Source organism: Scyliorhinus torazame, chromosome 1 (genome assembly GCF_047496885.1).
Source record: "Scyliorhinus torazame isolate Kashiwa2021f chromosome 1, sScyTor2.1, whole genome shotgun sequence".
In the NCBI taxonomy this organism is placed as follows: domain Eukaryota; kingdom Metazoa; phylum Chordata; class Chondrichthyes; order Carcharhiniformes; family Scyliorhinidae; genus Scyliorhinus; species Scyliorhinus torazame.
Genome location: NC_092707.1, coordinates 223,661,082 through 223,687,539, shown reverse-complemented (window position 1 = coordinate 223,687,539; position 26,458 = coordinate 223,661,082). Strand labels below are relative to the sequence as shown.

Here is a 26,458-nt window from a genome sequence, read left to right as displayed (position 1 = left end):
GTGAACCATTGGTTTCAGCCGGGGCTTGGGGTGGAACGGGTTGCTGGACTGGATGAGTTGCGGGAGAGGTTTGAGTTACCGAGGGGAAGTGAGTTTAGGGATAGGCAGGTGTGGGACATTGTTCGAAAGGAGTTTCCCCAACTACCGGAGTACAGGTTATTGGAGCAACTGCTGCTCCCTGATGACATGGGGTAGGGCAGGATCGGGGCCATATACAGGTGGTTGGGAGAGCAGGGCAAGGCACTGGTAATGAAGATAAAGCATAACTGGGAGGAAGAGTTGGGGAGGGAGATAGGATGGAGACTCTGGTGTGAGTGAACTCAACTTCATCCTGTGTGAGAACGAGCTTGATTCAGTTCATAATAGTACGCAGGGTGCACATGACTCTGGCTTGGATGCGTGGGTTCTTCCAGGGGGTAACAGATGGGTGTGAGAAGTGCAGGTGAGGGCCGGCGAATGTTTTGAGACAAGAGAAATTGTAGAGTTTATTGCAGGTGGTGTTCAGGATATTATCCAGGATAGTGGTGCAGAGGTCAAGCAAGACCCTATGGTGGCAATCTTTGGGGTTTCGGAGGAGCCGGGGCGGCCAGGATTAGGAGGCCGATGTCGAGGACTTCGCCTTTCTGATCGACTGGTGAAGAATTCTTTTGAATTGGAGGCCAGATACACCACTGCGGGTGGCGGTTAAGCTAGGGGACTTGTATGACTTTCTCCGGCTGGATTGTTTAATGCAGAGTAGTGATTTTTCAGTGACGCCTCAGGAATCCCTATGTCACAGATGGGGTGTTGCTCAAGATGGCTGATTTTACTGGACTGTGACAAGCTTCAGGAGTTGTTGCAGCTGCACCCATGCAGGCAAGTGGAGAAATTCCATTACATTCCTGATTTGTAGCTTACTGGACTGGCTCTGCAGTCAGATGAATTACTTACCACAGAATTCCAAACATCAGACGTGGTCCTGTGTGGCTGGTCGAGTTGAGTTCTGATCAATAGTAGGGCGATTCTCAGATGGAAATGCTGTTGAACAAAGCATTCTCTTCTTGAAGGTGGCCATGGACTGGCACTTGTATGAATGTTACTTGCCACTTATCAGCCCTGGCCTGAATATTGTCCAGCTCTTGCTGCATACAGAAATGTATTGCTGTTATCTAAGGAGTCACCGATCGATTTGAACACTGCAATCTCATCAGAGAACACCACTTCTCACCTTATGAGAAGTAGAAAGGTTTGATGAAGCAACCGGAGATGGACTCCTACATACGCCTACAACAAATGTCCTAGGGTTGAGATGATTGGCTTCCCACAACTACAACTCTTGTGCTTGATATGATTCCAAGTAATAGATTCAAATTGACTTCACTTTTTCTGGTGCTGCTCGATGCCACACAGCCAAATGTTGTTATTCTGTCAAGGGTTGTTAGTCTCACTTCACTTTTGGATCAAGACTATAAAATGAGGTATGCAGCTGAGTGACCCTAGCAGAACGCAAACTGAGTATCAGTGAGCAAGTTGTTGTTGAGCGAGTGCTTCGTGATAGGCCTTCCATCAGTTTGCTGATGATAAACAGGGTGGCAAGTGTCCCAAAAAAAAGCAGATGTTGGTGATGTAGTGGAACAACTTGTCTTCTATATTTTTACATAATACCTCGCAAGAGTAGTAGAACATGTTTATTGCTTGGTAGAACTCATCATAGATGATCAATGGTTTAAAATCTAGCACTTCGCAGAATACACCGAATTCCCATTATAACAAATCTAGGTTTTTAGAGCAAGTTTGGAACAATGAGTTTGCAACAATTTTAACAATGAACAACGATTTTCAGGATGAAATTGCTTTAATGTGGAAGGAGAATATATCTGGTGGGCAAAAGAGGAACTTTCAGCAGAGCTTTCCCTCTTCCTGCAGTTACATTTACTAGTGAACGTTACTGCCATTAGTTTATCCAGTTGATCAGACAGATGACTGCCAGGCTATTTGAAACATAACAAACGGTCACAAAATAGAAAATAATTAGAAACTACAATTAATTGTGTGAACCATTTCTGCAAAATTGTCAAAAACAGGCATGTCACTCGAGAGAATTTGAAAAAATTAAACGTGTTGGGTGGTAGGAGAGGTAAACAGGACAGTAATCATTCTCAATCTTACTCTCTGCCCCTTGACCCTGTCCAACTGGTGACAAACATTTTAAGGTCCCATTTGTTAAGTAGTGAGGACCTATAAGTCCAACAGAAACAGTTTACAGGATTCATTTTACACTGTGCTATAGTGGAATGTTTCTGTTCTGACAATGTTATTCACATAAGGGTCTGACTTTTTTGCGATATCGATTGAAGGACAAATATTAGTCAGGACACAAGCTCACCAGGTTTCTGCATCTTTAGTGAAATAAAATTCCACAACTTTTCTTGAAGGAGTAACTTTTCAGTGGGTCTCAACTACATATATGAATCATTTCAGGTGTATGTGGCTCTGCCTTCCCAGAAAGTACTCCACCTTCACTACAACAGAAAACTGCAACTGACAACAAACACACCTCTTTCTTCCTTGGATGAGGGAGTTGAAGGGTGGATCAGTAAATTTGCAGACGATACGAAGATTGGTGGAGTTGTGGATAGTAAGGAGGGCTGTTGTCGGCTGCAAAGAGACATAGATAGGATGCAGAGCTGGGCTGAGAAGTAGCAGATGGAGTTTAACCCTGAAACGTGTGAGGTTGTCCATTTTGGAAGGACAAATATGAATGCGGAATACAGTGTTAACGGTAGAGTTCTTGGCAATGTGGAGGAGCAGAGAGATCTTGGGGTCTATGTTCATACATCTTTGAAAGTTGCCACTCAAGTGGATAGAGCTGTGAAGAAGGCCTATGGTGTGCTCGCGTTCATTAACAGAGGGATTGAATTTAAGAGCCGTGAGGTGATGATGCAGCTGTACAAAACTTTGGTAAGGCCACATTTGGAGTACTGTGTACAGTTCTGGTCGCCTCATTTTAGGAAGGATGTGGAAGCTTTGGAAAAGGTGCAAAGAAGATTTACCAGGATGTTGCCTGGAATGGAGAGTAGGTCTTACGAGGAAAGGTTGAGGGTGCTAGGCCTTTTCTCATTAGAACATTTAGGTTCTTTACGCAAAGAGTAGTGAGGCCGTGGAATGCCCTACCTGCTACAGTAGTGAACTCGCCAACATTGAGGGCATTTAAAAGTTTATTGGATAAACATATGGATGATAATGGCATAGTGTAGGTTAGATGGCTTTTGTTTCGGTGCAACATCGTGGGCCGAAGGGCCTGTACTGCGCTGTATTGTTTAAAAAAAAAAACAGAGAAGGATGAGGGGCGACTTGATAGAGGTGTATAAGATGATCAGGGGAATAGATAGACAGTCAGAGACTTTTTCCCCGGGTGGAACAAACCATTACAAGGGGACATAACTTTAAGGTGAAAGGTGGAAGATATAGGAGGGATATCAGAGGTAGATTCTTTACCCAGAGAGTAGTGGGGGCATGGAATGCACTGCCTGTGGAAGTAGTTGAGTCGGAAACATTAGGGACCTTCAAGCAGCTATTGGATAGGTACATGGATTACGGTAAAATGATATAGTGTAGATTTATTTGTTCTTAAGGGCAGCACGGTAGCATTGTGGATAGCACAATTGCTTCACAGCTCCAGGGTCCCAGGTTCGATTCCGGCTTGGGTCACTGTCTGTGCGGAGTCTGCACGTCCTCCCGTGTCTGCGTGGGTTTCCTCCCACAGTCCAAAGATGTGCGGGTTTGGTGAATTGGCCAATGATAAATTGCCCTTAATGTCCAAAATTGCCCTTGGTGTTGGGTGGAGGTGTTAAGTTTGGGTAGGGTGCTCTTTCCAAGAGCCAGTGCAGACTCAGTGCAGACTGTAAATTCAATGATAATCCTATGATTAATCTAGGACAAAGGTTCGGCACAACATCGTGGGCCGAAGGGCCTGTTCTGTGCTGGATTTTCTATGTTCCCACCCAGCAACAATGAGCCAGGTCAGGCAGGAGGAGAACAAAACTAGATTCCAGATATGCAAAACATATGATTATGCGAGGAGTGGATGTTAGAAATCTTTGGGTGGAATTTCACCTTTTTCAATGTCGGAAAAGTCTCATCCCCAACTTCCATAAAATTCCATGGATTTTTCAATGACATTAGGCCTTTTCTGGAAAAACTCTTGACATTTCCAGCTTTTCTGTGACCTAAGAGAACCCTGGATAACTCTCCTGCGAAATTGTGTGGTGGAACATTTAACAAGGACAGAGGGTCTCAAGTTTAATATCCCGTTCGAAAGATGGCAGTCCAGTCCCTCAGTACTGCACTGGAATGTCAGCTTCTGATTTTTGTGTTCAAGTCCTGGAGTGGACATAAAACAACAACCTACTAACTCAGAGGTTCTAGTGGCACCAGCTGAGCCGTTGCTTACTCCTGGAAAACAGTGATTTTTTGTTTAACTGATAGAAAACATTTTACAAGACCATTCAAGCTTCAGCTAATGACATTAATCTATCCATAAAATATTGTGAAACCTTGCAACACAGAATGCAGTTCTATATATTGCAAAAGCAGGAATTTCTGTCTGCATAGTGTTTTCACATTAGCTGTATTTACATCCGGGTCACAACAATAAACGTCAACTATCCTGCAATATCAAATTTCAAAATCGGCAATTCTCATGTGAGCACCATTAGTACTTGATTGCAGTAAGATCTGTATGTTTAGCTTTAAAGAATTACATAAATTCTAGTCAGCCCCCCCTCTCCACCCAGTGTCTTCGATGTAGTAAGGGCCAAAAATTGCACATGGACACATTCATCCTTGTTTTGCTTTTTCTCAGCAAAACAACTTTGGTTCCTCTCCTATTCCTCCAGCCAATTTGTACACAACAAGGCTGACTTCATGTGCCAGAGTATCTGCATTAGCCTGTAAAACAAACAAACTGCACTTTACAAGCTATGAAAATAAAATTTATTCTATTTATAATCTGGTCACTTGTCCATTTATGATAAAATAAGGAGCATATGTACAGTACAGTAACAATGTATTGAAACTTTATTCAGGCTCACTTAAGTATAGGCAGGAATAGGACATCCATCGTAATTGTGCTCAAATGGAGTCAATGGTGTACGTTATTTCTGTAGATTCGCCAAATAAAATGCAAATACACTCTGGATTGGCAAGAATCCACAAAACCTGCAACATAGCTTTCATGTGAATCACATGGCAACAGGTCCTTTAAATGAATTGTTCAGCAAATATGCAAGTTCCCTCCATTCACTTGGGTGTTGCAAATAGTTGACAGCTGACATAAAATTGAAACACATCTATCTGATGCTCTTTGTCCCAATTTAAACTTTGCTGGCAAAGGTTGGAGTTATATTCCATACAATTTTGTAGAAGATTTTCTAGTTCTACTACCCCGTTAACATGGGAGTGAATATCTGAAAGGTTCCATGAGATTGATCTAAATCTCATGTATAATGGATGATGAACCTGGGTTAGTAGTACAAGGGGAGTTTTCAAAGTTTTGCAGCTTATTGTTAGTAACGCATTTGGAGTCAAGTCAAATCTGTATTGATTTTACAATTTCATATTCAACAAACCTGATTTGTGGTTTTTGAACAGCCTGTTTCACCCTTCGATCCAGGATTAAGTAGACGAATGTGAATTCCAGTGAGCTGCATGAACTTCCGTCAGCCAGTCAGAGCAAAAGTTCTCTCCTCAACCAGATTATGTTACTATCTAACCTAATATCATGTGTAGAGGGTCATACCTTGGTTTGCAGGGAATGAAGGTTTATTTGTGAGTATGACTGCTGACATTGAACATGAGAAGTATCTGATAATACATCTTCCAAAGGAAAAGAGTAGTGCGGACAATTTAAGATGGTGGCCAGACACACCTGGATGACCAATGTAGCTCTAATTGATGCAAGGGCAGAATTACATTTTTCTTATCTTCATCCAAAACTAGTGTAATAGAGATTTATACCGAAGCAATTAATTTTCAGTGTCATACTCACCTGTGTGTCAGCTTCAGCATATACTCTGACCACATCTTCTGTGCCAGATGGACGTACAAAGGCTCGTGACTGATTGTATTTCTTCACCACAGCATCAATGTTTTGCTGCAGCCCTACAGGGGACACTGTTCGCCTTCCAGCATCCACAGTATCAATGGCTTGCCGATCAGACACCTGTACAAACGGTAACAAAAAGGAATGTTTGGAGCACATAAATAACATTTTAGAAATAGGGCTCAAGTCTTTAGCACACATCTTAAGTTCATGTCAAAAAAATAACAAGTTTTGACAAAGGTAGTGTTAGAGGTGAAAATATTCACATGTAGGCCTTTTTGAGTGAGTAAAGAAGCAGTTTATTATATCAGATCTGGGAGAAAGATTTGGATGCTCCGCAGCCTCGCAATATTCTTTCTCACTTGAGCTAAGGTTCGCATTGGGTTAATATACAGATTTAAGGGGCGGAATTAGTTGCATTCTCATTGACATACAATCAATCAACTATATTTGCGGCACAATTCATTACGTGCAGTCAATCGATTTTTTTAGCATCCCAGTTATTACATATACGGTTAAAGTGGGTGATGTCTCACCAGCCCCTAACTTCACGCAAAAGTCACTCAAGACTAACATAAGGATATGTCCTGTCTGCAGCTGGGGACCTTGAGCTATTAAGGATACATTGCATTCCTTGTCCTGTGAAGCTGTTATCAGCGACTATTGAAATACTCCCTATAAATACCCACACCTGGTTCTCATCAGGTAGTTTACACAGTTTATAGAACATAGAACAATACAGCGCAGTACAGGCCCTTCGGCCCACGATGTTGCACCGAAACAAAAGCCATCTAACCTACACTATGCCATTATCATCCATATGTTTATCCAATAAACTTTTAAATGCCCTCAATGTTGGCGAGTTCACTACTGTAGCAGGTAGGGCATTCCACGGCCTCACTACTCTTTGCGTAAAGAACCTACCCCTGACCTCTGTCCTATATCTATTACCCCTCAGTTTAAGGCTATGTCCCCTCGTGCTAGCCATTTCCATCCGCGGGAGAAGGCTCTCACTGTCCACCCTATCCAACCCCCTGATCATTTTGTATGCCTCTATTAAGTCTCCTCTTAACCTTCTTCTCTCCAACGAAAACAGCCTCAAGTCCCTCAGCCTTTCCTCATAAGATTTTCCCTCCATACCAGGCAACATCCTGGTAAATCTCCTCTGCACCCGCTCCAAAGCCTCCACGTCCTTCCTATAATGCGGTGACCAGAACTACGCAATACTCCAAATGCGGCCGTACCAGAGTTCTGTACAGCTGCAACATGACCTCCCGACTCCGGAACTCAATCCCTCTACCAATAAAGGCCAACACTCCATAGGTCTTCTTCACAACCCTATCAACCTGGGAGGCAACTTTCAGGGATCTATGTACATGGACACCTAGATCCCTCTGCTCATCCACACTTTCAAGAACTTTACCATTAGCCAAATATTCCGCATTCCTGTTATTCCTTCCAAAGTGAATCACCTCACACTTCTCTACATTAAACTCCATTTGCCACCTCTCAGCCTAGCTCTGCAGCTTATCTATATCCCTCTGTAACCTGCTACATCCTTCCACACTATCGACAACACCACCGACTTTAGTATCGTCTGCAAATTTACTCACCCACCCTTCTGCGCCTTCCTCTAGGTCATTGATAAAAATGACAAACAGCAACGGCCCCAGAACAGATCCTTGTGGTACTCCACTTGTGACTGTACTCCATTCTGAACATTTCCCATCAACCACCACCCTCTTCTTTCAGCTAGCCAATTTCTGATCCACATCTCTAAATCACCCTCAATCCCCAGCCTCCGTATTTTTTGCAATAGCCTACCGTGGGGAACCTTATCAAACGCTTTGCTGAAATCCATATACACCACATCAACTGCTCTACCCTCGTCTACCTGTTCAGTCACCTTCTCAAAGAACTCAATAAGGTTTGTGAGGCATGACCTACCCTTCACAAAGCCATGCTGACTATCCCTGATCATATTATTCCTATCTAGATGATTATAAATCTTGTCTCTTATAATCCCCTCCCAAGACTTTACCCACTACAGACGTGAGGCTCACCGGTCTATAGTTGCCGGGGTTGTCTCTGCTCCCCTTTTTGAACAAAGGGACCACATTTGCTGTCCTCCAGTCCTCTGGCACTATTCCTGTAGCCAATGATGACATGAAAATCAAAGCCAAAGGTCCAGCAATCTCTTCCCTGGCCTCCCAGAGAATCCTAGGATAAATCCCATCAGGTCCCGGGGACTTATCTATTTTCAGCCTGTCCAGAATTGCCAACACCTCTTCCCTACGTACCTCAATGCCATCTATTCTATTAGCCTGGGGCTCAGCATTCTCCTCCACAACATTATCTTTTTCCTGAGTGAATACTGACGAAAAATATTCATTTAGTATCTCGCCTATCTCTTCAGACTCCATTTGTAACTTATTGTTCAGGAATGTGGATAATTCAGCCATTTTGTGTCTTTAGTATTGATATCTTAGCTCACAGCCATTTTGTGTCCTTTCTGATATTAACAAGCATTGTGTATACAAATTCCTACAAATTTCCTCTTCTAAACAGGCACCTAAGGCATGAGTACCTTTTGTCTCAGCAGAACTATTCAAAATTAATATAGGAGCAAAAATGTAGTTACAGAGCCACCTATAATTTATATCACAGTCCAGTATCAGAAAATGTCCCCCAACAGGTAGTATACATAGCTCAGATCATTTTAAAAATTAACTGCTACTACCCGCGCCTCGCTAACTCTCAACGGTCATAAAATTGTGAGGATCTAGAAAAGAGCTCTAAGACCACATTTTCGGAGCCTGGTTAAACCAATATGTACAGATATATGTTGCAGAGTAAGATTATCAGTTTTGCTCAGTAGTAACACTGACTCACAGTCATGGGTTCAAGTCACAATGTAGGACTTGAGCACAATCTTGCATGACAGTACTAAGGTGCTAATTGTAAATAATCCCGTGCTCTATTTGAAGAGAAGCAGGTAGTTCTTGTAATATTTTGGCCAACATTCCTTCTTAATTAACATGACCAAAACAGATTAATTGGTCATTTTGTTCATTGCTATTTACGGGGGTCTTACCATGCACAAACTTTTACTTACATATTAACGGTGACTGCAGTTTTTAAAAAAATAATCACTGATTGTACAAAGCGTTGGGTCATCCTGAGGATGCTAACAATTCCTATATAAGTGAGAACTTGTTTTAGTAAGTTCATCATCTATGGCATCTATTCCTTCTCCAAGTAAATTAAAAGGCCATCTCTATTCAAATCACAACCTAAGCTGCAGCAAACAGGAAATGATATACATATGTAGGCAATCCCGTTAGTTCCTCAAAAGTGTCTACAAGGGACCAGAGATCTTTTCAGGTCTTCTTGAGTGCAGAACTTCCAGGAAAAATAAGGAAATAGATGCTCGTCGATTTAAAAAAAGATACAGATGACGTAAATGAACACAAAGAAAAGTTACAGGTTTGAAAATAACAGGTTTCAAGACGATAGAAAATTTAAATATCTTTGTTCCAGAATATTGCAGGTAAACCACTGGAAAGAGCAATTAAAACCCATTTCACTCTTTCAAAATGAGGAGGTTAGAATGGTAGCATACTGTTCACGACAAGGTACAGCATGATGGGATATAGCCTTTTCTCATTTTATACATACCCTTACGTTTTCATAAGAATTAGAAATGTAGTTTAACCAACATTTTATTGAGAAGTAATTAGCTGAACTTGATATTTGGTCCCAATGGGCTCAGTTAACATATTCTGCAAGCTACACACATTGTGCTTAAAATAAATAAGCATCACAAATTGCAGAGAACCTTCCTATAAAGTCATACAAAGCTTGATATTTAACACCCCAATCCCTTGAGTATGGGTTTGCACCATTAACGTTGAAGAACAGGATAGCAGATTGCAGGACATAGGACAGAGGGATCTGGGTGTACAGGTCCACAGGTCACTGAAAACGGCAACGCAGGTGAAGAAGGTAGTCAAGAAGGCATAAGGCATGCTTGCCTTCATTGGCCGGGGCACGGAGTATAAAAATTGGCAAGTCATGTTGCAGCTGTATAACATAGAACATAGAACGATACAGCGCAGTACAGGCCCTTCGGCCCACGATGTTGCACCGAAACAAAAGCCATCTAACCTACACTATGCCATTATCATCCATATGTTTATCCAATAAACTTTTAAATGCCCTCAATGTTGGCGAGTTCACTACTGTAGCAGGTAGGGCATTCCACGGCCTCACTACTCTTTGCGTAAAGAACCTACCTCTGACCTCTGTCCTATATCTATTACCCCTCAGTTTAAAGTTATGTCCCCTCGTGCCAGCCATATCCATCCGCGGGAGAAGGCTCTCACTGTCCACCCTATCCAACCCCCTGATCATTTTGTATGCCTCTATTAAGTCTCCTCTTAACCTTCTTCTCTCCAACGAAAACAACCTCAAGTCCATCAGCCTTTCCTCATAAGATTTTCCCTCCATACCAGGCAACATCCTGGTAAATCTCCTCTGCACCCGCTCCAAAGCCTCCACGTCCTTCCTATAATGCGGTGACCAGAACTGTACGCAATACTCCAAATGCGGCCGTACCAGAGTTCTGTACAGCTGCAACATGACCTCCCGACTCCGGAACTCAATCCCTCTACCAATAAAGGCCAACACTCCATAGGCCTTCTTCACAACCCTATCAACCTGGGTGGCAACTTTCAGGGATCTAGAACCTTAGTTAGGCCACACTTGGAAAATAGTGTTCTATTCTGGTCGCCACACTACCAGGAGGATGTGGAGGCTTTGGAAAGGGTAAAGAAGAGGTTTACCAGGATGTTGGATAAACTCGGTTTGTTCTCACTGGAACGGAGGTTAAGGGGCGACCTGATAGAAGTCTACAAAATTATGAGGGGCATGGATAGAGTGGATACTCAGAAGATTTTCCTAGGGTGGAGAGTCAATTACTAGGGGGACATAGGTGCGAGGGTAGTGGTGCCCGGAACCCGCTGCCGGAGGAGGGGGTGGAAGGAGGTATGATAATGATTAAGGGGCAGTTTGACAAATACATGACTAGGATGGGAATAGAGGGATACAGACCCTGGTAGTGTAGGAGGTTTTAGGTTAGACCAATAGCATGATCGGCGCAGGCTTGGAGGGCCGAAGGGCTTGTTCCTGCGCTGTAAGTTTCTTTGTTCTTTGATTGCAATTCCACACACTAAGCAATTGGTCTCATCTGGTTACTCGTGGATAAGTTAAGCACAAGTCTTAGACTGCTTCTGCAGAAGGGAGAAAAAGCTGTATTCTTCATTTTATTTGGTTACAAAAAATTATAAGCAGAGGCATAGGAGCAAGTCTTCTTCCACTTGTCCTCACTGTTGGGGTAAGTTATTGGAATTATAATTAGTGACTGAAATTTGAGCGGATTAAAGATGGTTAATATGATTTTCTAAATAGTAGATCATATGTAATGAATCCATTTTAATCTTTGAGGCAGTAGTGGACAGAGGAATGGCTGTAGTTTATATGGACTTCCAGAGTACATTCAATAATCTCAACAGGTCTGACAGCATCTGTGGAGAGAAAAGGGAGCTTTGACAAAGAGTCATCCAGACTCGAAACATTAGCTCCCTTTTCTCTCCACAGATGCTGTCAGACCTGCTGAGATTGTCCAGTATTTTCTGTTTTTGTTTCAGATTCCAGCATCCGCAGTAATTTGCTTTTATGGACATTCAATAATGTTCCTTTTAAAGGTGACTAAAGCTCATGAAGTTGAAGGCAATTCTTGACTTGGCTAAGAGGTTGATTAGGCAGTAGAAGATAGAGCAGGGACAACGTATATTTAGGACTGAGATGAGGCAAAATATCTTCACTCAAAAGGGTAGAGAATATGTGGAATTCTCGACCACAAAAGGCTGTGGCAGCAAGTCACTGAATGTATTCAAGAAGGTGATAGATGACTTCAGGTGACGGGGATGTGCTGAGTAGTTGCACATCAGATGGCTCTCTTCCCCAAAATAGCCCGCTAAAACAGGGAAAAAAAGTATCCCCTCACCCTAGCTAACAATAATACAAGAGAAGATGTAAAACACCAGTAACTACAGAGGCCGTAAAGAGACAAGAAACGGAAGAAACAAATGGCCACGGTGGCAGACGCACGAGGCGCTGGCCACACCAGAGTGAGAAGGACCGGCAAACCGTACACGGGGTTCTCCCTCACCAAAGGGCAGATGGAAGATTTTCCTCTACAGGGAACTAAAAGAACATAGGGAAGAGACAAAGACCAATATCCAAGCTGCGGTCAGGGTGGCGGTGGTGGAGGCTCTGGCAACCATGCAGGTGGCCCTGGACAAGGCAGAGAGGCAACTGGAGGCCCAAGCGAACACTATCAAAGAATTTGAAAACGCCTCAACAGACCAGAGCAACCAGATTGCCGCCCTGGAAATAGAAGTAGCAAGGTTGGTCATGACACATCGAAGTCTGAAGGGGAAAATAGAGGACCAGGAGAATCGGTCACAACGCCAAACCTAAGATTAGTGGGCCTGCCACAAGGGATCGAAGGCAGAGACCCCATGGACTATGTGGCCCAGATGCTGAAAAACCGGGTGAGAAGGGACAGCTTACCCAAATTGCCAGAAATAGACAGAGTCCATCTGTCGCTCCAGCTAAAACCCAACGTTGGAGAGCAGCCGAGGAAGATAATTGCCAAAATGCACCAGTGCTAGGACTGGGAAGAATCCTGCACTTCCCAGGCCGACAAGGACCTGCAACTGGGAAGGGCACCAGATCAGGTTTACCAAGACATTGGCCAAGCGCTTGGGCGGAGTTCAACAGGACGAAGGCGGCCCTGCACAAAAGCAATGGAAAATTTGGGACACTGTAACCGGTTAAACTCTAGGTTACATTGCAGGGCAGGGAGCTTTTCATCACGACCCTTGCAGACGCAGACAGATTTGGCCTGGAAAACGGGCTGGGAAAACAACAGCAGAGATGGAGGTGAGATCACCCGAAGGGACTTTAATCAACCTGAGACACACTTTGGCGGCAATGCACTGCCTCGCTTTAAAGACGGGAACTAATGTGTAGGATGGAAGGGGTGAGGGCAGCAGAGCACAGGAGAGGGTGAAGAGGATCGCAGGAGGGGAAACCAGGTAGTGAGCGAAGGGGAGACGCACAGCTGACCCCAGGAGTGGTGCCTCCTGCAGGAGAGACAGCGTCTGGCAACGGGGAGGTGCACAACACTAATAGTGGGGGGACAGTCAGGGGGATAAACGGGGGTAGGGGAGTATGGGGGGGGGAAAGAAAACAAGGGGGGGGGGGAAGAATAATAGGGGAAGCATAGGGACAAGGACAGTGAGAGCATTAAGCTGGCTACAACATGCCACACTTGGAACATAAAGTACGGCAAGGAGCCACTTTTGAGGGTCCCCAAACAAAGGAAAAACCCGGAGTGCAGGGGCTCGCCCACATGGCGTACACATAGTTGGTGGCCATGTTTGGTGGCCCCTAGACAAAGGGAAACCCGGAGCAAAGGGGCCCAGCCTCATGGTGCGAACAGTGACTGTGGCCATTTTGGATGGCCCCCTAACAAAGGGAAACCCTGGAGTGCAGGGATGCATCCATAAGGTAAGTATGGTTTCCCGCAGGAAGGGGGCGGACAAAAAAATTTCCGCCCCACCAGCTGGCGGAAACGGCCTTTGTTGCCCCGCCAGTTGGCGCGGAAATGACATCTCCGGGCGGCGCATGCGCGGGAGCGTCAGCGGCCGCTGACAGTTTCCCACGCATGCCCGGTGGAAGGAGTCTCTTCCGCCTCCGCCATGGTGAAGACCGTGGCGGAGGCGGAAGGGAAAGAGTGCCCCCACGGCACAGATGGGGACAGAGGATGAATTTTAGCTTGTGTTAATCTTAATCTTCAGTCACAGATGGAGGAGCAGCAGCTTTGCTGGGCAGGAATGAGCAGATTCACAAGCTCCAGACTCAGGCAATAGAGGAAGCTCCTTGTCGCCATTAGTACAAAGCTCATATATTAAGTGACAATTTAGTGTGCCAATTCGCCTCTCCTGCACATCTTTGTGTTGTGGGGTGAGACGCACACACACACGGGGAGAATGTGCAAACTCAACACAGGGTCGGGATCGAAACTGGGTCCTCAGTGCTTTGAGGCAGCAGTGCTAACCACTGTGCCACCACTACCCTCCACATTACGGGCGTCATTCTCGGACCCCCCCCGCCAGGTTGGAGAATCGCCGGGGGCTGCCGTGAATCCCGCCCCCGCCGGTTGCCGAAGTCTCCGGCACCGGATATTCGGCGGGGGCGGGAATCGGGCTGCGCCGGTTGGCGGGCCCCCTCGCTCGATTCTCCGGCCCGAATGGGCCGAAGTCCCGCCGATAAATTGCCTGTCCCGCCGGCATGGATTAAACCACCTTTTGAACGGCGGGACAAGGCGGCGTGGGCAGGCTCCGGGGTCCTGGGGGGGGGCGCAGGGCGATCTGGCCCCGAGGGGTGCCCCCACGGTGGCCTGGCCCGCGATCGGGGCCCACCGATCTGCGGGCGGGCCTGTGCCGTGGGGGCACTCTTTCCCTTCCGCCTCCGTCACGGTCTTCACCATGGCGGAGGCGGAAGAGACCCCCTCCACTGCGCATGCGTGGGAAACTGTCAGCGGCCGCTGACGCTCCCACGCATGCGCCGCCCGGGGATGTCATTTCCGCGCCAGCTGGCGGGGCAACAAAGGCTGTTTCCGCCAGCTGGCGGGGCGGAAATTCCTCCGCCGTCGGCCTAGCCCCTCAATGTTGGGGCTCGGCCCCCAAAGATGCGGAGCATTCCGCACCTTTGGGGCGGCGCGATGCCCGTCTGATTGGCGCCGTTTTGGGCGCCAGTGGGCGGACATCGCGCCGTTTCCAGAGAATTTCGCCCTACATGTATGCGAGGTTGGAGACAGGCTGTGCCCAACCTATGGAGGTTGGACACGACCCTCTTGGTCGACAAGGCTTGCTGTGAGAAAATATCACAGGCCATAGACAAGTACATTATCAATAACTGAAATGAGGAGGTCTCACCCTCCACGTTCTGGGAGACGCTGAAGACTGTGATCAGGGTGAAATTGCTTACAAAGCATGGAGAAATATGGAAGAGAGGGCGGCTGGACAACAGCTTGTCGACTCCATACTGGAAGTAGACCGGCGATACTCCGAGGCACCTACCGTAGAGCTGCTGGAGGAGAGGAAGAAGTTACAAATGGACTTTGACCTGCTCTCTACGAAAGCAGTGCACCAACTCTGCAAGGCACAGGGGACCCTGTACGAGCACGGAGACAAAGCCAGCTGCCTGCTGGCTCACCAGCTGGGAAAGCAGGCAGCCACCAGGGAAATAGCTCAGGTTAGAGACAACAGAGTGAAATTAGTAGCGGAACCAGAAAAGGTCAATGAGGCATTCAAGGCCTTCTACCGGGGCGCTGTAAATCTCCGAGCCCCTCGGATGGACTTGGGCATGAAACAGTTTCGCGATAGACTGGACATACCAGTTGAAGGGGAGGATAGGAAACGGGGGCTGGAAGCACCACTAGAACTGGGAGAAGTCATGGAGCGCATCAACTCCATGCAGACAGGGAAGGCGCTGGAACCAGACGGCTTCCCGGCAGACTTAAAGAGTTTGAGGCAGCACTGGCCTCGCACTTGTGGGAGATGTTCACGGACTCACTGGTGAGGGGCACCCTGCCGCCTACAATAGCACAAGCTTCAATTTCGCTGATACCCAAAAAGGACAAAGACCCAACAGATTGCGAGTCCTACAGACCCATTTCGCTGCTAAACGTAGACGTGAAAATACTGGCCAAAATTCTAGCCAGGCTACTGGAGAGCTGAGTATCAGAGGTGGTGGCAGAAGACCAGATGGGCTTTGTCAAGGGTAGACAGCTAATATCGATCATCAAGCGCATGCTGAACGTGATAATGACCCCAACCAGGGAGAGAACACCAGAGTTAGTCATCTCCCTGAAAGCAGAAAAGGCCTTCGACAGAGTTGAATGGAAGGATCTCACAGAGGTACTGGTGAGGTTCAGGCTTGAAATGGGGTTCACCGCCTGGGTGAAAAACTGATCATGGCATTTGTTTTTGGGCAGAGGGGGGGGGGGGGGGAGAGGAGGAGGAGAAGAAGAACCCTCGGATCCCCAGAAAAGTCCTGCAAAGGACGAGAAGCATGGGAGGGGCATAGCTTTCCCAAACCTGCAATATCATTATAGGGCAGCAACAGCGGAAAGAGTAAAGAGATGGATAAAGGAACCGGAGGCCGAATGGGTAAGAATGGAGGAGGGCCCTGCACGGGGACCTCCCTCTGGGCCCTGGCAGCGCTCCCATCCCCACCGATCAGACGCTCAACGAGCCTAGTGGTGATAGCATCACTCTGGTCACAGAATCAACTACGACAGCACTTTGATCTAACCGAGATGTCCATTAAGGCCCCCATCTGCATAGACCACAGGTTCGTGCCAGCCAAAACGGACACCACCTTCAAAAGGTGGAGTCATGACCACAGGACATTGACTGTTAGGGACTTCTACACAGACAACAGACTGACAACATTACAGGAACTAACAGAGAAGTTCCAACTGACTTGAATTAAGACACATGCAAATCAAAAACTTCTTTCATAAGGAAACAAAGACATATCCACGGCCACCTCTTAATTGCTATTAGAGAACCTACTGGACATAGACATCCTAGGGAGGGGAAACTGCGGACACCTCTACAGGCGACTACTGGGAAGGGCATGCTCCCAACTGGATGAGACAAGGGAAAAATGGGACGAGGACATGGGGTTTGAAATAGGGTGGAGACTCTGGAGAGAAGCACTGCACAGGGTCAACTCCATCTCCACTTGCGCGAGCCTAAGCCTAATGCAGTACACAGAGCCCACTTAACCAGAACTCGAATGAGTAGGTTCTTCCCAGAGGTGGAGAGCCTTCTTCGAGTTGACGTTGAAGGTTGTCGGGATGAGGGTGGAGCCGTGCCCGAGAGTGTCAATCTTGGGGTATCAGAGCAACCGGAACACTTTATGGGAGGAGGGCCCTTGCCTTTGCCTCCCCAATCACCCGCCAGAGAATCCTGCTCGGCTGGCGATCAGAAGCACCACCCAAAGCTGCGGACTGGCTTTCTGACCTATCGGAATTTCTCCACCTGGATAAAATCAAATTCACCATTCAGGGTCGAAAGAGGGCTTCCACAAAATGTGGGAGCCATTCACCAAGCTGTTCCAAAACCTGTTTGTGGCCAACAGCCAATAAGCCAGAGGGAGAGGGAATCCACAGAGGAACCACAGACACAAAGGAAAAAAGAGGGGGGGGCGGGGGGGGAGACAAAGAGGCACAAATCCAACCATACCTAACACTAAACATTATATGTAGCACCATGCCACCCCAACAGGTTCAAGATGGAAGATCCAACGAACAAAGACACGCCAGATAGCAAGAAGAGGAGGGGGATCGGGAGGAGGGGGGGGGGGGGGGGGGGGGGGAAGAGTTGGGAGCAGGAAGACTAGCTAAAATGAGGTACTTGCTGAGAAATATAAATTGCAATTGATGTATATAGTGAATGGTAACCGATGTATATAGTTTCTGTGTATGTTCACCTTTGTTTTGTATAAAAAGAAAAATCAAATCACTTTTTAAAAAAAGGATAGATAATTTTTGTTAGATTTTAATGATATCAAGGGGTATGGGGAGAAAGCGGGAATATGGCTTCAGATAGAGGATTGGTCATGATCATACTGAATGGTGGAGCAGGCTCGAAGGACCGAATGGTCTACTCCTGCTCCTAGTTTCTAGGTTTCTATTATAGATGGGAAATAGGAGGCGGCAGAGAATAAATCTTGGGGAATACAGATCAAAACTAAAAGCTCCTTTCACATGCTCTACATGTCTTAAAGCACTTTATAGCCAATTAAGTACTTTCCAAGTAAATTCACTGTCTTAATGTAGCGAAATCTGCAATCAACTTGTGCAAGGCCCTGTAAAAGCAATGCGATAATGACCAAATAATCTAGTTAATACTGGGCAAGCTCTCCTGCTCTTCTTGTCCACCTGAGATGGCAGAGATTTAATCTCTCATTTCCAACAGTGCAGTATTCCCTCAATCTTGCACTGGTGGCAGCCTAGATTATGTACTCCAGTCTGTGAAATGAATCTCAAACCCACAGCATTCTGATTTATAGCTGACCATAACTATCACTGAATCATGACTGTCACAATGAGATGTGTAGCTTTAACCCTCTACCACCCTTCCCACTTTTGAATGATTACTTCAAAGTTTCTAATCTTTTAAATTAATGTAGTGTAAGAAAATGGGCTCACCTTCACTTTTAGTTGCCGGTTAGGGAGTTCAGTGTAAATTAAATCCCACTGCTGGATAGTGAAGCCCTTAATGGACAAGATGGCCTCTATTGTCAGTAGGTCTGATATGGCATCCCCCACAGTCTGTAAATTGAGAATCAGAGATCAAAACGTAAGTGCACATTATGTACTGATGAATCTGCCCACTTAATCTTGTAGATCTTTCCAGACAGAGCTACTAGTAGTCAAGAAGGTCCTTTTATACTTATATTAGCAATACTTACTTTCCATAGGACTAAGCTGTTCATAATTAATGAATTTTTTTTAGCTGTACAAAGCTAGCTTTCATCAACATCTGACACTTATTGAACCGTCCATCAGGCTATTCTAAGAGCTTCATGTGAATGTCAATGGTTTCTGCAAATGCAGGAGCTGAAAGTCTGTCCAGGCTTCTCTTGCGCTGCACTCCTTCTTGGCACTTGAGCAAATTATTAGCATGCAGCCCATCAAGAGGTAATAGAAAGGTGTACAACATGCAAGAGTGTGCTACTTCACAAATGTTGCTCACCTGATTGATTAGATCAATTGTATTTTCAAGCACTTTAGCCGCATTGCTTTTCTCTCCCGGTTGTGTTTTGTCCTGAGCCAGCTGTCTGATTTTACTCTCAGCTGTCTCACTGAAGAGTACCTTAAAAGCAGAAAAATAGGTACAGGCATTTTCAAATTTACTTAAAATGGTATTCTCAACTCCAAGAATAAAATTTGAAATCCATGATTTATGCCGGTTAGGAAAACAAAGGTAGCTTTAAGGGATTTATACTTGTAATAATAATAATCTTTAATAATAACCTTTATTGTCACAAGTAGGCTTACGTTAACACTGCAATGAAGTTATTGTGAAAAGCTCCTAGTCGCCACATTCCGGCACCTGTTCAGGTACACAGAGGGAGAATTCAGAATGTCCAAAATTACCTAACAAGCATGTCTTTCGGGACTTGTGGGAGGAACCGGGGCGCCTGGAGGAAACCCACGCAGACACGGGGAGAACGTGCAAACTCCACACAGACAGTGGCCCAAGCCGGGAATCGAACCTGGGACCCTGGAGTTGTGAAGCAACAGTGCTATCCACTGTGCTACCGTGCTGCCTTCTATTGGTAAACATTAGAAATAAGGTATAGTTTTAAGTGGGGTTACTTTAATGTTACTGTGCCTGGAAGGGTAAAACCTTTTCATCCTGGACAACGGTGTTGCTATGCAATTCCAACTGTGTCAATTCCAACTATGATTTTATTGTGCTTAGAGAGGGTTATGGCGTGAAGAATAAATAGAACTAGCAGGGGTTGCTTTGCAATTGGAGGTCCTTATAAGGAGAAACAAAGCTTTTAAGTTTTAGTTTTAGCTGAATTCGTGGGGAGTTGGAGTCAGGGCCTCGGGAAGTGAATATCTCAACTCTGCCAGCACGGGGGCACAGTGGTTAGCATGCAGCCTCACGCCGCCGAGGTCCCAGGTTCAATCCCTGCTCTGGGTCACTGTCCATGTGGAGTTTGCACATTCTCCCTGTGTTTGTGTGGGTTTTGCCCCCACAGCCCAAAGATGTGCAGGGTAGGTGGATTGACTATGCTAAATTGCCCCTTAATTGGAAAAAATGAATTGGGTACTCTAAATTTCTAAAAAAATAACTCTCTGCCAGAAGAAAGACTGGACAGGTTGGTGCTGCAAAGAGGCAGGCTTCCTAAACTACAAGTTACAGTCCCGATAACCAAGCAATTGAAGAATGGTTAAGACGACTGGAGTGAAATGAATAGAGACCAAGGTATTGCTCTGAAGAATTCAAGGGAAAAATTAAATAAAGTGAGTTAAGAGACAATTGCAGTAACCAGATTTAAAGTGGGACAGCAGCCTTCAAAGGCAAATCATTGCCTGATGCCATCTTAATAGTATAGAAATCGAGAATTAAAGCAATTCTGAGCAGTGTGCACAAAGAAATCCTATAGGGTTGGTGTAAAATCTTGGACTGGATTCACTGTTAAAAGTGGAGCGGAAGCTTTGTTTAAAAGTGTCATTTGGAAAACCGGAACTGGATTTCAGAATGCAACCACTAAGGGGAAGCAAAATTATGAGATAAAAGTTTGAAGCGTGTTTTTTGGAGTGGAGTTTGGAAACGCTCACATGACAATAATCTGGGGGTATTTTGAAGAGACATCCACAAACATTCGTTTGGAATTCAGAGTGAAGCGTATATTTGCCCATAGTCATCTTCTGTGCTTAAAAGGGACTTTGTGTTAATGAGACATTGTAGATTAAGATGTACTTTGTAATTGGTTTTAATTCTAAAACCTGCGTGTAATTCAGATAAGGGAGGAGTAAAGGATTATTATTTAATAATACAACTTTTCATGTTTAATGCATGTTTTTTCCTTTGTGGTAAAACTAATTAGCAGTCCGATGACTCTGTTCCTCCATGTTTTATTAAAAAAAATAACAGTTATGGTCTTTTGTGCCAGGGTTCCATCCTGGGATCCTCTCGTCCAGTTATAACATACCAAACAACCAAGGGGGTGTCATTTCAATCTGGTCTTTTACGTTTGCTGTCCCAGAAATGATGCAAAAACTAGGTTAGGTGGATTTGCCATGTTAAATTGTCCTTTCGTGTCGAAACGGTTAGAACAGAGAAAATAGAACAGAGAAAATACAGCACAGAACAGGCCCTTCGGCCCACGATGTTGTGCCGAACCTTTGTCCTAGATTAATCATAGATTATCATTGAATTTACAGTGCAGAAGGAGGCCATTCGGCCCTTTGAGTCTGCACCGGCTCTTGGAAAGAGCACCCTACCCAAACTCAACACCTCCACCCAACACCAAGGGCAATTTGGACATTAAGGGCAATTTATCATTGGCCAATTCACCTAACCCGCACATCTTTGGACTGTGGGAGGAAACCGGAGCACCCGGAGGAAACCCACGCAGACACTGGGAGGACGTGCAGACTCCGCACAGACAATGACCCAAGCCGGAATCGAACCTGGGACCATGGAGCTGTGAAGCAATTGTGCTATCCACAATGCTACCGTGCTGCCCTTAAGAACAAATAAATCTACACTATATAATTTTACCGTAATCCATGTACCTATCCAATAGCTGCTTGAAGGTCCCTAATGTTTCCGACTCAACTACTTCCACAGGCAGTGCATTCCATGCCCCCAATACTCTCTGGGTAAAGAACCTACCTCTGATATCCCTCCTATATCTTCCACCTTTCACCTTAAATTTATGTCCCCTTGTAATGGTGTGTTCCACCCGGGGAAAAAGTCTCTGACTGTCTACTCTATCTATTCCCCTGATCATCTTATAAACCTCTATCAAGTCGCCCCTCATCCTTCTCCGCTCTAATGAGAAAAGGCCTAGCACCCTCAACCTTTCCTCGTAAGACCTACTCTCCATTCCAGGCAACATCCTGGTAAATCTTCTTTGCACCTTTTCCAGAGCTTCCACATCCTTCCTAAAATGAGGCGACCAGAACTGTACACAGTACTCCAAATGTGGCCTTACCAAAGTTTTGTACAGCTGCATCATCACCTCACGGCTCTTAAATTCAATCCCTCTGTTAATGAATGGTTAGGTGGGGTTACTGGGATAGGATCGAGGCATGAGCCTAGGTAGGGTACTCGTTCCAAGGGTTGGTGCAGACTCGATGGGCTGAATGGTCTCCTTCCACACCGCAGAGATTCTCTGATTTTATGAACTAGAGTGATTATAAACCTAACCTCCAGATGTTTTTAAAATGCTTATTTAGATCACCAGCAAAAAATACAATGGAGATTTTTTACTAATTTTTCTATTGAGCTCGAGTACTTTTTAAATTGTTCCAAAGAAATACTGCATCTTTCAAGTCCCCAGAACATTGTAAAGTATAATTGACAATGGGATTAAATTAATAATGGCAGATTCTACAATGGTTAAAAGCACCTTTCTGCAAGTGTTCCAATATTATTTGAGAAAAATGTAGCCGAGTCTTGCCTATGACACTAGTGATTTCAAGATTTTTCATTATCTTCAACTTCCTCTGCCATGTTAGGTTTCACAGGGAAATAAGGTAGATTTCGAAGCTAAAGATTTTATTTCCATTTCCACTGTAAATATAGAATGCAGTGAATATCTTTTATGTCACAGCAAGCTGACTAAATTAAATGTTAAAATATTAAAAAATCAAAGCTTCACAAAGGTACATGGAGGACATATAACTCTCTTTGGGAATAAATACTCATGTCGCTACTGTGGACAGGTAAAGAGCTTTGTCCAATCTCACCCCACCTTCTTTAGCTATAACCATACCTCAGATAAATGAGCAGTCGGGCATCCAACTCCTAGGCTCTGTCCAATGTTTCTCTGACTACTAAAAAAAATGGGTATAAGAACAGTCCTGGTAACTGCTTCCAATATTTTTTTCTGGAAGGGACTTATGCACCCTTTTCACTCCCACCAAATGTACAACAATATGGGGAATGTAGCTAAAGAAAATCAGAATATGTGATGCCAGCCTACATAGCTACAACTTAAATCTTATTTACTTCATAAATTCAGCCTTTAATCAACACAACAGTCTCAAAATATCATAAATACTTCAGTAAACAGACCAGCAGAACTCTCCATTCAAACTGCCACTCACTGTGCCATGGCCATTTGCTTCAAAATAAACACCAACATCAAATTCCTGAGCTTTATGGTGCAAATATTTAACTCCTGTATTCACACAGTACACTGGAACCTAAGAAAAACAATAACATACATTAAGAATCAGACAACAGATGCAGGCATATCTATGTCTACAATTCATTTGTATACTGATACTTTACTTGCTTGGCTGCACGTAGTGTTGGAACTCTATCCAGTAAAGTTGCACATTAAGATAATTAAATATAAAAATGTTCTTAGCAACTTTTGAAACTATTCAAGTTGAGAAACAGTCCTGTCTCAGAATTGCATTACCTTCATGACTTCTTCGATGTACCTTGTTGAGCTCCCGTTTGCATAGGCAGTCTGTACTACTGCTATCTGCAAGTCCAAATCTGCCTGAGCAATAAAAAAAACAATTAGATGTACAGCCAAGGAGTTTCACTGCTTTGCTTCATTGTTGGATAAGTCTTTTAATAACACCATGGGCCTGGTTGCACTTAATTGAGAGCGCGACGAGGCTGTTAATTCGCAGGAAAGGCTAGGAGAACCGTGCAGGGTGCCGATCAGTTTGCAATCTAACCGGCCCGTTCCCCTTGGCAAAATCAGGATTCCGCCGTAACGTGAAGAGAAACCAATAATCACCACTTAAACCCAATCTCTATACAATTAATAGCAGTGACCCCCTATCTAACGGCCCGCTGTGATCGAACGGCATCCTCAGCAAGTGCTTACGCAGGCGACGATGAGTACTTCTTTTGAAAAATGTGAAATTGGCAGGCGGATTCTGCATGGACCCGAGGAGGTGAGTAGCCATCTTCACTCATAGACAAAGAAGCCGTGGGCACTGGGCTGCCCCAGTGCTCAGAGGGGGGTGGGGGAGCCTCGGTTGGGGTGGGCCGCTATCGGTGGGGGGGTGGGGGTTGCGGAGCACTGGGGTGGCCGCCCATGACCTGGGCTATGCTTTGTGGGAGGGGGGGCTTCAGCGCCATGGATCTGCCATGCCAATCCCAGGACCATGTGGTTCCGTTCCAGGAGGCACCCCAGCCCCACCAAACTTGTAGTGATAGCATAGTTGTGTTGAAATTCACCAACTGACCACTAGCAGTTTCAATAGTATATAAGTGAATGTTAGAATCAGGTTACCTCAAGACTGACTAGGGAACTGAGAGGGAGTTTGCTTGTGCATGTTCATACTGTTTTTCATCTGTTGTTTTGTATATAGTTGACCCACAGTTAATGTTAATAAATTGTTTATAGCTTTATCTAGGAGTGTTCTTATAATATAAATCAGGCCATCCAACAAGAACACTTATACCACTGACCGTGGAGACCTCTGGCCATGCGGCTGAAGGCTATTGACAATTGGGAATTGGCAATCGTAGTGAAGTGGGTATTTCACACAACCCGAGTGGATTCCGGTGGGTAGGCGTGCAACGTAGCATGTGGGATTACTGTCTAGCATCCAAACAGACTGTGAGGCCGGGACATTGTGCCTGAACACGGCGGGAGACAACACCACTGACGCAGCGGCCAACATCCAAACACCCAGGGTCTGGGCCCCAGCACTGGGGACATTTCCGCAACCAGACTGTGGGTATGTGCACAGGGGAGGGAATCAGCAGGTAATTTTCCCAACGTGTGTCTGGTTACACGGTGTGGGATCCCGGTGAGCAGGGGCCCCTGCTGCAGCTGGGGGTGAATGGGCATGGCGTGTTGGAAGGGTTGGGGTGGGGGGGGTAAGGAGGAGCAAGGGGGGACTGGAGAGTCCCAGGATGGACGACATCACTGGTTCTCTGAGTTTAAGAAAGGTAGCATGGATAATCCAGGAAACTATAGGCCGGTAAGCCTCACGCCGGTACCGAATAGGTAAATTATTGGAGAGAATTCTTAGGGACAGGATTTATACCCATTTGCATAAAAAAGGACTCATCAGCGATAGACAGCATGGATTTGTGAAGGGGAGGTCGTGGCTCACTAACTTAATCGAGTTTTTTGAGGGCATGACAAAGACAATTGATGAAGGGAGGGTGGTGGATGGTGTTTACATGGACTTCTATTACGGGCCAGAGTTTAGAGAACCCCGAAGTGTATCATGGAGTTCACCTGACCCACAACGTTTAATAGATTTAGGTTATGGGGAGCACAAGGGCCCACTCTACAGGTGGGATGCAACAAGAGATCTAAACAAAAGAGATTAAAACAAATCAATGTTTATTATATGAATCCAGTTAACATTTTATAAACACACAGTAAACATCTTAGCAACTTTCAACTCAAATACTTCCCCCAAAAATACAGTACTCTATAAGTAACCATTAATCTTTCCCAGCAACATCCATAAGACAAATACTCTCTTTAACAAAGACAGCAGGTTTCAATTATCTACTGAGAGCAGTTATCACTTTTAAATTAGCAAGTGATCTGAAGGCATTCTTTTCATGCAGAGAGATATCAAAATTACACCTTGTTTGGCTGGATGCAGCTCCAACTCTGAAAACGAAACTAAACACATACTGCAGCTGCCAGCTCAAAAACGAAAGTAAAAGCAGACAGACAGCCTCGCTCCACCCACACTCTGACATCACTGCAGCTATTTGATAAACACCCATTTCTTAAAGGTGCATCCACTACAGCTATTTGATAAACACCCATTTCTTAAAGGTACTCTCACATGACACTTCAGTAAAGTCTTTGACAAGTTACCTCATGGCAGACTGGTACAAATGGTGAAGTCACACTGGATCATAGGTGGGGTGGCACGGTAGCACAGTGGTTAGCACTGTTGCTTCACAGCACCAAATCCCAGGTTCGATTACCGGCTTGGGTCACTGTCTGTGCGGAGTCTGCACGTTCTCCCAGTGTCTGCATGGGTTTCCTCCGGGTGCTCCGGTTTCCTCCCACAAGTCCCGAAAGACGTGCTGTTAGGTAATTTGGACATTCTGAATTCTCCCTCCATGTACCCGAACAGGCGCCGGAATGTGGCGACATGGGGCTTTTCACAGTAACTTCATTGCAGCGTTAATGTAAGCCTACTTGTGACAATGAAGATTGTTATTATTATTAGATGGATACAGAACTGGCCCGGTCACAGAAGGCAGAGGGTAGCAGCAGAAGGGTGTTTTCCTGAATGGAAGGTTGTGACAAGTGGTATTCCACAGAGATCGGTGCTGGGGCCTCTGTTGCTTGTAGTATAAGCGATTTGGAGGGAAATGTAGCTGGTCTGATTAGTAAGTTTGCGGATGACGCCAAGGTTGGTGTGTAGCCACCTAAAATGGCTGATTCCCTATTAATTTGGCCAAAACCCGATATAAAATGGCTAACCGAAAAGGCCGATGGGAAAAGCAGCCAACAGGACACAAACGGACA

At 45.2% G+C, this 26,458-nt stretch overlaps 1 protein-coding gene across 5 annotated transcripts in view; it reads right to left on the bottom strand.

Moving 5' to 3' along the window:
- Nucleotides 1-1,815: 1,815 nt before the first annotated feature.
- The window catches only part of pgm3 (phosphoglucomutase 3), a 150,808-nt gene continuing 126,165 nt past the window's right edge, over nucleotides 1,816-26,458 (bottom strand). For all 5 annotated transcript variants that reach the window (XM_072502789.1, XM_072502798.1, XM_072502784.1 and 2 more), the window contains exons 8-13: nucleotides 23,405-23,488; nucleotides 23,085-23,183; nucleotides 18,985-19,104; nucleotides 18,438-18,560; nucleotides 6,029-6,202; nucleotides 1,816-4,929 (exon numbers count right to left, since the gene is read on the bottom strand). In XM_072502789.1, coding sequence (XP_072358890.1) covers nucleotides 4,840-4,929; nucleotides 6,029-6,202; nucleotides 18,438-18,560; nucleotides 18,985-19,104; nucleotides 23,085-23,183; nucleotides 23,405-23,488 — 690 coding nt within the window. In that variant the 3' untranslated portion in view covers nucleotides 1,816-4,839. The remainder of the gene's footprint in view (nucleotides 4,930-6,028; nucleotides 6,203-18,437; nucleotides 18,561-18,984; nucleotides 19,105-23,084; nucleotides 23,184-23,404; nucleotides 23,489-26,458) is intronic.